Source organism: Lynx rufus, unplaced genomic scaffold (genome assembly GCF_022079265.1).
Source record: "Lynx rufus isolate CCGP_SWC_20201006 ecotype Redwood Valley unplaced genomic scaffold, mLynRuf1.p SCAF_5, whole genome shotgun sequence".
Lineage (NCBI taxonomy): Eukaryota > Metazoa > Chordata > Mammalia > Carnivora > Felidae > Lynx > Lynx rufus.
Genome location: NW_025814867.1, coordinates 110,505,184 through 110,518,483, shown reverse-complemented (window position 1 = coordinate 110,518,483; position 13,300 = coordinate 110,505,184). Strand labels below are relative to the sequence as shown.

General features: G+C 35.6%; 1 protein-coding gene across 1 annotated transcript in view; it reads right to left on the bottom strand.

The window, feature by feature from the left end:
* ABI3BP (ABI family member 3 binding protein) overlaps window positions 1-13,300 on the bottom strand; it is a 263,744-nt gene that overhangs the window by 27,764 nt on the left and 222,680 nt on the right. Inside the window, exon 62 of the mRNA XM_047100450.1 lies at window positions 12,919-12,987. Within this exon, the coding sequence (XP_046956406.1) occupies window positions 12,919-12,987 (69 nt within the window). The remainder of the gene's footprint in view (window positions 1-12,918; window positions 12,988-13,300) is intronic.

Here is a 13,300-nt window from a genome sequence, read left to right as displayed (position 1 = left end):
TAAATTAAAGATACATACTATAAACCCTAAAGCAATAACAAAATAAAGAGTTACAACTAGTAAGACAACTAAAGAGAGAAAATAGAATCATAAAAATCATAAAACTCAATCTCTAGAAATAAACCTATGCTGGGGCGCCTGGGTGGCCCAGTCGGTTGAGCGTCCAACTTCAGCTCAGGTCACGATCTTGCGGTCCATGAGTTGGAGCCCCGCGTCAGGCTCTGGGCTGATGGCCCGGAGCCTGCAGCCTGCTTCCGATTCTGTGTCTCCCTCTCTCTCTGCCCCTCCCCCATTCATGCTCTGTCTCAAAAATAAATAAATGTTAAAAAAAATTAAAAAAAAAAGAAATAAACCTATGCTTATATTTCAATTAATCTATCACAAAAGGGGTTAAGAATATACAATGGGAAAGACAGTCCCTTTGATAAATAGTAGACAGCTACATGCCAAAGAATGAAATTGGACCACTCACACTACACACAAAAATAAACTCAAAATGGACTAAAGACCTAAATTTGAGACCTGAAGCCATAAAACTCCTAGAAGAAAACATAGGCAGTAATTTCTTTGACATCAGTTTTAGCAACATTTTTCTAGATACGTCTCCTCAGGCAAGTTAAACAGAAACAAAAATGATCAGGACTACACTGAAGTAAAAAATTATTGCACAGTGAAGGAAATTATCAACAAAACAAAAAGGCAGCATAATGAATGGGAGAAGATATTTGCAAATGACATATCCAATAGGGTTTAATATCCAAAACATATAAAGAATTTATAGAACACCTAAACACATAAATAATCCAATTAAAAATGGACAAAGGACCTGAATAGACATTTTTCCAAAGGAAGACATGTAACTGGCCAATAGACACATGAGAAGATGCTCAACAACAGTAATTATGAGGGAAATGCAAATCTACACAACAGTGAGATATTATCTTACCTTATATTACCTGTCAGAATGGCTAGAGACAAAAAAAACAAGAAATAATAAGTGTCGACAAGAATGTGGAGAAAACTCTGGTGTCCTACTGGTGGGAATGTAAATTTGTGCAGCCACCGTGCAAAATAGTAGAGTTTCCTCAAAAAATTAAAAATAGAAATACTGTATAATCCAGTGTTTCCACTAATAGGTATTTACCCAAAGAAAATGAAAGCACTAATTTGAAAAGATATATGCACCCCTATGTTTATTGCAGCACTATTTACAATAGCTAAGATATAGAAACAACCCAAGTGTCCAGCGATAGATGAATGTATAAATAATGGTTTATACACACACACACACACACACACACACACACGAAAATTCGTCAGCCGTAAAAAAGAATGAGATCTTGCCATTTGCAACAACATAGCATTATACCCTCTAGGTCTATGTAAGTGAAATAAGTCAGACTGAGAAAGACAAATACTGTGTGATTTCACTTATATGTGGAATGTAAAACACACACACACAAATGAACAAACAAAAAGCAGAAACAGATCCATAAATATAGGAAAACAAACTTATGGTTGTTAGATGGGAGGGCAAATAGGCAAAATGAATGAAGGGAGTGAGGGATAGAGGCCTCTAGTTAAGGAATGAATAAGTTATGAGGATAAAAGGTCCAGCATAGGGAATAGAATCAATGGTATTATAATAGTGTTCTATGGTGACAGATGGTAGCTACACTTGTGGTAAACAGAGTATAATGTATAGAAAAGTTGAATCACTATGCTGTACACATGAAACTAATGTAATCTTGTATGCCTCATATATTTCAACAACAACAACAACAACAACAAAATACTCAATAAGAGATGGTTGAAAAAGAGGAAAAGAGGGAACAAAGGATAGATGGGACAAAAAGAAAACAAATAGCAAAAGGAGATAGATTTAAACCTAACCTTATCATTGGTCATGTTAAATATAAGGTTCTAAACACCCAAATAAAGAAATCAAGATTAAATGAGGTCACAGGGTGGGATCCTAATCCACTGTGACTGATGTCCTTTTAAGAGGAAGAGGGGCGCCTGGGTGGCTCAGTCAGTTGAGCATCGACTTCGGCTCAGGTCATAGTCTCATGATTTGTGAGTTTGAGCCCCACGTTGGGCTTTGTGCTGACAGCTCAGAGCCTGGAGCCTCCTTCGGATTCTGTGTCCCCCTCTCTCTCTACCCCACCCCTGCTTGTGCTCTGTCTCTCTCTTTCAAAAATGAATAAACATAAAAAAAAATTAAAAATTAAGAGGAAGAGACAGCAGGGGCGAATATGGTAGAACATCATGGAAGCATTTTTTGTGTCTCTCAACTCTGAAATGCAGCCAGATCAACACTAATTTGAGGATTAACATAACAATCTGAACAACCTGAACCACAGAACTCAGCAGGTACATGGTGTGGAAAGGTGAACTGGGGGAGTGTGCATGGAGGGCAGGGAGCTGTTTTTGCTTGTTGGAAGAGGACAGAGATGGGGGGAGAATAAGGGAAAAGCACCCCTCACCCTGAAAGCACATGGAGAAAAAAGGAAGAGTGGAAACAGCTGCAAGGGGCTGAACAAAAAAGGGAGAAAGGAGAAGGTTTAAATTCCATTAAGACTCTATAAACAGGGGGAGCACAGAGTCTGAAACTCCACAGCTTGATACCTAGCAGTGCTCTGGTGAGAAGGGTGAATCCCCAGGAGCAGAGAGCAAGGTCTGAGGGGTCTTCGGGCCACATGGGGAGACATGGTTCTCCTGATGGGAGGACATTTGGTAGAGGCTGTGTGGCCTCACCACAGGAAAACATCCCAGCAGACCCCAGAAAATAACCACATTTGCTGGTATTGGAACAAGGATGTTAAGGGTGAAACCTGGTGCCTGATATGTGTTCTGATTTACCATAATCCCTGAAATGCTGCTGCTACATGATCACACAAACTTTATCTGGGGTGGGTTGGCACCTAGTCGGTCTCTGGACATCAGCAGCAGCACGGTCTCATGAAGGTTCTGGCGGTGGGACGGCGCCCGGCCATTGCTTAGCAAGACCATCCCCCAGAGGGTCAGAACAGGTCAAAGCCACAGTCCCTCAGAAGTGAGGGGTTGGGAAACACAGCACCATCTGAGATAAAACTCAGGAGGGAGGTCCTGCCTGGCAGCCTGATGGCTTGGTCACAGACAGTCTACAAGCAGGAAGTAGACAGAAGCTAGAGACAAAGGCGGGGTGCTTGATTGCCCATAGGTGAGAGCACAGAGTTCTGATACTATAAACTGGGTAGCTGGGTGATGCCATTTTGACCCCTCCTACACATGTGCATACATGCCTACATGCACTAGACCAATCCACCCCAGTAAGCTAAGCAGTGCCATCTAGTGGAGAACGAAGCCAATACACTAAGCCCCGCCCAACTGGGCCAACCACATTCTTAAGGAACACCACAAGTCTCTCTGCCTGCTTAGTTTATGGACTATAAAGTGCTTCATAGTTTTGCTTCTAGGGGAAACCAGATGTAATTTCAATTGTATTTCATTCTGTTCACTGGTCCTTCTGTTCAACTTTTTTTCTTTTCTTGTTCTTGAATACAAAAAGAGAAAAAATTATTTTTTATATTCAATTTTTATTAAAAAGATTATTCTTTATTTTTTTCTACTACATTTTTTACTTTTTTGTAACTTTTAAAAATTCTATTTTACCCTCATTTCATTTTATTCTACTGTATTCATTTTTTCAGTTTTTCAAACGTTTTCCTTTTTCCTTTTCCTTTTTCTTTTCTTATCTTTCCCTTTTTTCTCTAATCTGTCAAGTTTCTTTCAACAACAAGACCAAAACACACCTAGGATCTAGCACCCTTTATTTGATTTATTTGTGTTGTTTTTAATTGTTTGATTCTATTATTTTTTTAAATTATTAATTCATTTTCTTCCTTCAAAATGACACCCCAAAAGAAAGAACAGGAATAAACAACAGCCAGGGACTTAGTCAACACAGATACAAGCAAGATGTCTGAACCAGAATTTAGAATCATGATAATAATAATACTAGCTGGGGTCGAAAATAGATTAGAATCCTTTTCTGTGGAGATGAAAGTAGTAAAAGCTAGTCAGGATGAAATAAAAAATTCTATAACTGAGCAGCAATCTCAAATGGATGCCACAGAGGCAAGTAAGGATGAAGCAGAGCAGCAAATCAGGGATATAGAGGACAAACTTATGGAGAATAATGAAGCAGAAAAAAAGAGGGAGACTAAGACAAAAGACCATGATTTAATTATTAGAGAAATCAGTGACTCATTAAAAAGGAATAATATCAGAATCATAGGAGTCCCAGAAGATGAAGAGAGGGGAAAAGGAGTACAAAATTTATGTGAGCAAATCATAGTGGAAAACCTCCCTAACCTAGGGAAAGACAAAGACATAAAAATCTGAGAAACACAGAGAATTCCCATTAGATTCAACAAAAACCGACCATCAACAAGGCATATCATAGTCAAATTCACAAAATATTCAGGCAAGGAAAGAACCAAGAGGTTAGCAAAGGAAAAAAAGACCTTAACCTAAAAGGGAAAACAGATTAGGTTCTCAGCAGACCTACTCACAGAAACTTGGCAAGCCAGAAAGCAGTGGCAGAATATATTCAACGTGTTGAATTGGAAAAATATGCAGCCAAGAATTCTTTATCCAGCAAGGCTGTCATTCAAAATAGAAGGAGAGAGAAAAAGTTTCCAGACAGACAAAAATTAAAGGAGATTGTGACCACTAAACCAGCACTGCAAGAAATTTTAAGGGGGACTTTCTGAGGGGAGAAAAGATGAATATATATATATATATATATATATATATATATATATATATATATACATACATATATATATATATATACACACACACATATACATATGTATATGTATATGTAAATAAATAAATACCAAAAGCAACAAAGACTAGAAAGGACCAGAGGACGCCACCAGAAACCCCAACTCTACAAGCATCATAATGGCAATAAATTCATATCTTTCAGTACTCACTCTAAACATCAATGGACTCAATGCTCTAATCAAAAAACATAGGGTAACAGAATGGATAAGAAAACAAGATCCATTTATATGCTGTTTATAAGAGACCCATTTTAGATCTAAAGACACCTTCAGATTTAAAGTAAGGGGATGAAGAACCATCTATCATGCTAATGGCCTCCAAAAGAAAGCCAGAATAGTCATACTTGTGTTAGACAATCTAGACTTTAAAATAAAGACTGTAACAAGAGATGAAGAAGGGCATTATATGGCGGTTAAGGGGTCTATCCACCAAGAAGATCTAACAATTGTAAACATTTATGCTCCTAATGTGGAAACACCCAAATACATAAATCAATCACAAACATAAAGAAACTCAGAGATAATAATACCATAATAGTAGGGGACTTCAACACCCCACTTACAACAATGGACAGATCATTTAAACAGAAAATCAACAAAGAAACAATGTCTTTGAATGACACTCTGAACCAGATGGACTTAACAAATATATTCAGAACACTTAATCCTAAAGCAGAATACACATTCTTCTTGAGTGCATGTGGAGCATTCTCCAGAATAGATCACATCCTGGGACACAAATCAGCCCTCAACAAGTACAGAAAGATCAAGTTCATACTGAGCATATTTTCGGACCACAATGCTATGAAACTCAAAATCAACCACAAGAAAAAATTTGGAAAGATAACAAATAACTAAAGAACATCCTACCAAAGAATGAATTTGCTAACCAAGAAGTTAAAAAGGAGATTAAAAAGTACATGGAAGCCAATGAAAATGATAACACCACAGCACAAAACCTCTGGGACACAGCAAAGTGGTCATAAGAGTAAAGTATATAGCAATCCAGACCTTCCTAAAGAAGGAATAAAGGTCTCAGATACAACCTAACCTTACACCTTAAAGAGCTGGAAAAATAGCAAATAAAACCCCAAACCGGCAGAATAAAGGAAATAATAATGATTAGAGTAGAAACCAATGCTATTGAAACCAAACAACAACAACAACAACAACAACAACAGAACACATCAATGAAACCAGGAGCTGGTTCTTTGAAAGGATTAACAAAATTAATAAATCCTTAGCCAGTTTGATCAAAAAGAAAAAGGAAAAAGGAAAGGGCCCAAATAAATAAAATGAAGGATGAAATAGGAGAGAGCACAACCAACACTGCAGAAATACAAACAATAATAAAAGAATATTATGAGCAATTATATACCAATAAAATGGGCAATGTGGAAGAAATGGAAAAATTCCTAGAAACATATAAACAACCAAAACTGAAACAGGAAGAAATAGAAATTTGAACAGACCCATAACCAGCAAAGAAATTCAATTAGTAATCAAAAATCTCCCAAAAAAACTAGAGTCCAGCGCTGGATGGCTTTACAGGGGAATTCTACCAAACACGTGAAGAAGACTTAACACCTATTCTTCTGAAACTGTTCAAAAAAAATAAAAGAAAAAGAAAAAAAGAAAAAAAAGAAAAAAGAAATGGAAGGAAAACTTCCAAACTCTTTCTATGAAGCCAGCATTACCTTGATTCCAAAACCAGACAAAGACCCCACTAAAAAGGAGAACTACAGACCAATTTCCCTGATGAACATGGATGCATAAGTCCTCAACAAGATACTAGTCAAGTGAATCCAACAATCATTAAAAGAATTATTCACCATGACCAAGTAGGATTTTTATCTGAGATGCCGGGCTGGTTCAATATCCACAAAACAATGTGATACATCGCATCAATAAAAGAACAAGAACCACATGATCCTCTCAATAGATGCAGAGAAAGCATTTGACAAAATACAGCATCCTTTCTTGATAAAAGCCCTCAAGAAAGTAGGGATAGAAGGATCATACCACAAGTTCATAAAATCCATATATAAAAGACCCACTGCTAATATCATCCTCAATGGGGAAAAACTGAGAGCTTTCCCCCTAAGGTCAGGAGCATGACAGAGATGTCCAGTCTCACCAATGTTATTCAACATGGTACTGGAAGTCTTAGCTTCAGCAATCAGACAACACAAGGTATTAAAAAGCATCCACATCGGCCAGGAGGAAGTCAAAACTCCAACTCTTCACAGATGGCATGATACTCTATATGGAAAACCCACAAGATCTCACCAAAAACCTACTAGAACTGATCCATGAATTCAGGAAAGTTGCAGGATATAAATCAGTGCACAGAAATCATTTGCATTCCTATACACCAATAATGAAGCAACCGAAAGAGAAATTAAGGAATCAATCCCATTTACAATTGCACCAAAAAACATAAAATACCTAGGAATAAACCTAACCAAATAGGAGAAAAATCTATACACTGAAAACTAAGGAAAACTTATGAAAGAAATTGAAGAAGACACACACACACAAATGGAAAAATATTCCATGCTCCTGGATTGGAAGAACAAACATTGTTAAAATGTTGATATTACCCAAAAGAATCTACATATTCAAGGAAATCCCTATCAAAATAACACTACCATTCTTCACAGAGCTAGAACAAAATCCTAAAATTTGGAACTAGAAAAGACCCCAAATAGCCAAAGCAATCTTCAAAAAGAAAACTGAAGCTGGAGGCATCACAATCCTGAACTTCAAGATGTATTACAAAGCTGTAATCATCAAGACAGTACGGTACTGGCACAAAAACAGACACTCAGATCAATGGAACAGAAGAGAAAACCCAGAAAAGGACCCACAAATGTATGGCCAACTAATGTTTGACAAAGTACACAAGAATATCCAATGGAATAAGACAGTCTCTTCAGCAAATGGTGCTGGGAAAACTGGACAGCGACATGCAGAAAAATGAACCTGGACCACTTTCTTACACCATACACAAAAAGAAACTCAAAATGGATGAGAGACCTGAATGTAAGACAGGAAGTCATAAAAATCCTTGAGGAGAAAGCAGGCGGCAAAACCTCTTTGACCTCGAAAGCAGCAACTTCTTAGTCAACACTTCTCTGGAGGCAAGGGAAACAAAAGCAAAAATGAACTATTGGGACTTCATCAAAATAAAAACTTCTGCACAGTAAAGGGAACAATCAGCAAAACTAAAAGGCAACTGACAGAATGGGAGAAGATATTTGCAAATGACATACCAGAAAAAGAGTATCCAAAATCTAGAAAGAACTTATCAAACTCAACACCCAAAAAACAAATAATCCAGTGAAGAAATGGGCAAGAGACATGAATAGACACTTCTCTAAAGAAGAAATCCACATGGCTAATAGACTCATGAAAAAATGTTCAAGATCACTCATCATCAGGGAAACACAAATCAAAACCAAATGAGATACCACCTCACACTTGTCAGAATGGCTAAAATTAACAACTCAGGATATGACAGATGTTGGTGAGGATGCAGAGAGGTACAGCCACTCTGGAAAACAGTATGGAGGTTCCTCAAAAAATTAAAAATAGAACTACCTTTCGATCCAACAATTGCACTACTAGGTATTTATCCAAGGGATACAGGTGTGCTGTTTCAAAGGGTCACATGCACCCCAATGTTTATAGCAGTGCGATTGACAAAAGACAAAGTATGGAAAGATCCCAAATGTCCATCAATGGATGGATGGATAAACAAGATGTAGTATATATACACAATGGAGTGTTACTCAGCAATCAAAAAAGAATGAAATCTTGCCATTTGCAACTATGTGGATGGAACTGGACGGTATTATGCTAAGCGAGATTATTCAGAGAATGACAAATATCATATGAATTCATTCATATGAGGAATTTAAGATACAACATAGATGAACATAAGGGAAGGGAAGCAAAAATAATATAAAAACATGGACAGGGACAAAACGTAAGAGACTCTTAAATATAGAGAACAAAGAGGGTTGTTCGTGGGCTTGTGGGAGGGGGGATGGGCTAAATGGGTAAGGGGCATTAAGGAATCTCCTCCTGAAATCATTGTTGCACTATATGCTAACTAATTTGGATGTAAATTAAAAAATAAATTAATTAGGTAATTCAAAAAAAAAAAAAGAGGAAAAGACATGAAGGATGTGTGCATTCAGAGGATAGGCCATATGAGGACATAGTGAGAAGGTGGCCATCTGCAACCCAAGTCTTCAAAACAACCCAAATCTGATGATACCTTGATTTCAGATTTCTGGCTTCCAGAACTTAAGTTTCTGGAAAATAAGAAAATAAGTTTCTGTTGTTTAAGCTACCATGTCTGTAGCATTCTCTTATGGCAACCCTCGCAAATGAACACAACATTGCTTTTATGAAGAGCAGAATACACATTCTTTTCAAGTACACACAGAACATATACCAAAATAGATCATACCCTGGCCATAAAAAAGTCTCAATAAATTTAAAAGGATTTAAGTATCTGGCAGAGCATGTGACAACAATGGAGATACATTAGAAGTCAGTAACAGAATAATCTCTAGAAAATCTCAAAATATTTAGAAATTAAATTACATATTTCTAAATAATCAATGAGTCAAAGAACAAATCAAAAAGGAAGTTAAAAAGTATTTTGAACACAGTAAAAATGAATATACAACATATCAAAAACTTTTGGATACTGCTTAAATAATATCTAGGGGAAAATTTGTAGCACTAAATGCCATAATAAAGAAGAGAGGTTTTAGATCAATAAGCCCATATTCCACCTTAAGGAAATAGAGGAACAAATTAAACTACATTAAGCAGAAGAAAAAAAATAAAGATCAGAGTAAATAGACAAAATTAATGAAACACAAATTTGACTTTTTCAGAAGATCAATAAATTAACAAACCTACAGCAAGATTGATTAGGCAAAAGAGAAAAAAAAGACACACATCATCAGTAACAGGAATGAGATTATATCACTAAGAATTCTACAGCTATTAAAATAACAAACAATATGAGAATATTAAGAACCTTATACCAATAAATTTGGCAACTTAGATGAAATGAACTAATAACTTGAAAGACAAAAATTACCGAAACTCACTAGGGAAGAAAAAATACTCTGGATAGCTCTACACCCATTAAAGAAAGTGAATTATACATAAAATCCTTCCAACAAAGAGAATATGAGGCTCAGATGGTTTCATTGGTAAATACTACTAAACATTCAGGGAAGAAGCAATACCAATTCTAAATTTTTTCAGAAAAGTGAAAAGGAGAGTTCAGCATTATACTGAGAGTAAAACATGACCTATTACAAAAAAAGAAAACTACAGACCACTATCTTTCACTGAATACAATTCTCAACAAAATTTTAGCAAATGAGATCCAGCAATATATTAAAATGAGAATACATTATGACCATGGAGTTTGTGCCTGGAATGCAAAGTTAAAAATTCAAAAGCAATTATTTCATTGTATTAACAAACTAATAAAGAAAAACATAATCATCTTCATAAAGGCAGAAAAATCATTGGACATGATCTAGCACTCGTTTCTGATAATAGTTACCACCCAAGTAGGCATAGAAGGGAATTTTCTCAACACAATAAAGAGCATGTACGAAAAGCCTACAAGGTAACATCATACTATATTCAGGTGAAAGGCTGTATGTTTTTTCCATAAGACCAGGAATAAGAAAAGGATGTCCATTCCCCACTGTATCTATTCAGTGTTTTATTTGAAGTTCTTGCCAGTATGATAAGGCAAGGAAAAAGGCACCCACGTTAGGAAGAAGTAAAATGTCACTCTCAAATGACATGATTTTGTATGTAGAAAATCTAATTGACCTACATAAAAGCTACTGAGTTTCACAAGGTTGCAGGATATAAGATCACTGTATAAAAATAAATTTTTCTATATAGTAGTAATGAACAATTGGAAACTGAAATAAAAAATACTATTTTAATGGTTTTCTGTGTACTGAAATTTAAATAACATTGGTTATAGAAGTCAAAGACCTAAATAAAATATGCCATGTTCATAAATAGGAAAGCTAAATGTTGTACAGCTCTCAGTTTTTCCCAATTCATCTATAGGCTCAATTCAATTCTAATAAGAATCTAACCAGGCTATTCTTGGACATTGATAAGCTGATTCTAAAATTTATACGGAGATACAGAGGACCCAGAGTCACCAATACAATACCACTACCACAGTAACACAAACATGGTGGTATTGATGTAAAGGCAGATAAACAGATCAATGCAACAGACTAGAGAGCTAAAAAGAGTTCCACATATATATGTACAATTCATTTTTGATAAAAGTACAAATGAAATTCAGTGGAAAGAATAGTTTTTTCAACACATGATGCTGGAACAATTCTATATCCATTAGCAAGGAAACGAATTGGTATTCACACCTTGTATCATATACAAAATGTGACACAATGTGGATCATAGACCTAAATTTAAAAGAAAACTTCTAGAAGGAAATAGCAGAGAAACTTCTAGAAGGAAATAGAGGTCTTTATGACCTCCAACTGGCCAGTTATTTCTTAAGTACAACACCAAAAATACAACATATAAAAAGCCAAATTAATAAACTAAGATTTATTAAAATTAAAAAAGAGCAGGTATACACTGGGAAAAAATATTTGTAAAGCATGTATCTGAAAAGGTATTCTACCCAGAAAACAAAGACCGTCAAAACTCAACAAGAAAATAAGCAAGGTTGTAAACAAAATGGACAAAAAAATGGGACACGACCAAAATGATGGCAAATAAGCACATGAGAAGATGCTTAGTAATTAGAGATACACAAAGTAAAACCACAATCTGAAACTACTACACACCTATTAAAATGACTAAAATTAAAAAGACTGTCCTAAATGTTGGCAAAGATGTGGAGGAATTCAAACTCTCATATACTGTTGACAGAAAGGCTAATAGTACAACTACTGTGGAAAACAGTTTGGTAGTTTCTTAAAATGTTAAATGTACACTTATATCATCTAGCCATTGCTCTTGTCAGCATTCATCCAAAAGGAATGAAAGCACGTATCCATATAAACACTTGTACTTTAAGGGTTATGGCAGCTTTATTGGTAATATAAGAAAATTAGAAAAAACCTTAATGTCATGAATAGGTTTAATAAATAATTATATATATCCATTCAATAGAATACCAGTCAGGATTAAAAGAAATAAACTGTTGCTACACGTTTCAACATGGATGAACCTTAAAATAATTATGCTGAGTCAAAGAAGCCAGACCAAAAAAAGTTCGTATCGTATCCTTTCTTTATATAAAAATCCACAAAATGGATACATATTTTTAGTACGGCAGATCTGTGATTATCTAGAAACTAGAAATTTGGTGGGAGGAGTGAGATGGAGGAATTATAAAAGTACATGATGAAACTTTTGGAGGTGGTACATGTATTTATTATCTTGATTACAATGATGGTTTCATGAGTGTATACATATGTTAAAATTTATCACATCTTACACTTGAGAAAAACATTATAAAAGGAAATACCAGGCTCTATATCATATTATAGCTTTCTTACTGTGGTAGATTTGATACTGTTCAAAAATATTCTCTATATCCATGGAAGGAGTATACTTTCCCAATCTTTGATTTGAGCTTGGCTATGTGACTTTCTTTAGCCAATGAATATTGGCAGGTGTAAAACACAGAGGAGCTTAAAATGCTGTATTTGAACTCTCCACTCTTGACTTTGTATTGTCATTAGAATGGCTTCTCCTGAGTCACTGTTGGTCTTTCATCCTGAGCACCAAAATGAAAAATGTGGAGATCTGAGCCCAAGACATAGGAAGCCCAGCTGTATCTGATGCTGGAGGCAGAACCATCCAGTCAAGAATAGCTAGATCAGCTGACCCTCAGGTGACTTGCAGACACATGAGAAATAAATCCTTATTAGAACATGCTACTAAGATTTTGCAGTTATTACACAGCAAAAGCCAAGTGATACTCCCATCAAAGACAGCCTTGTCAAAACTGAGATTTGGAGCCAATCATACACACCTTTGAATCTGGGCTTCCCAAGAGGATCAGTTTCTCTTGTTGGACTTGAGCTAAAGTCAGTTACATTACCTGAGAATAGAAGATAATAAATAATTTTAGAAAGATATAAAAAAGCTTCTCAATAAAATGAAAAAGTATTAAAGATTATAAATATTTAATAATGCCTCCTAGTCAGGTGCCTGCAATTTTGATTTCCTTTATTATTATTATACATATTATCCACAATAAAAGGCTTTTAATTGTGTCCTGCTGCAGGTGTTCTGGAGTGTACTCAATAATGATTGAAAGATTAAAGTAGCCAATACTCATTAATTAAGATACATATGATTAATAATGACATTTGATTTAGTAAGAAGCATTGGGTAATTTATATCTTTTCAGG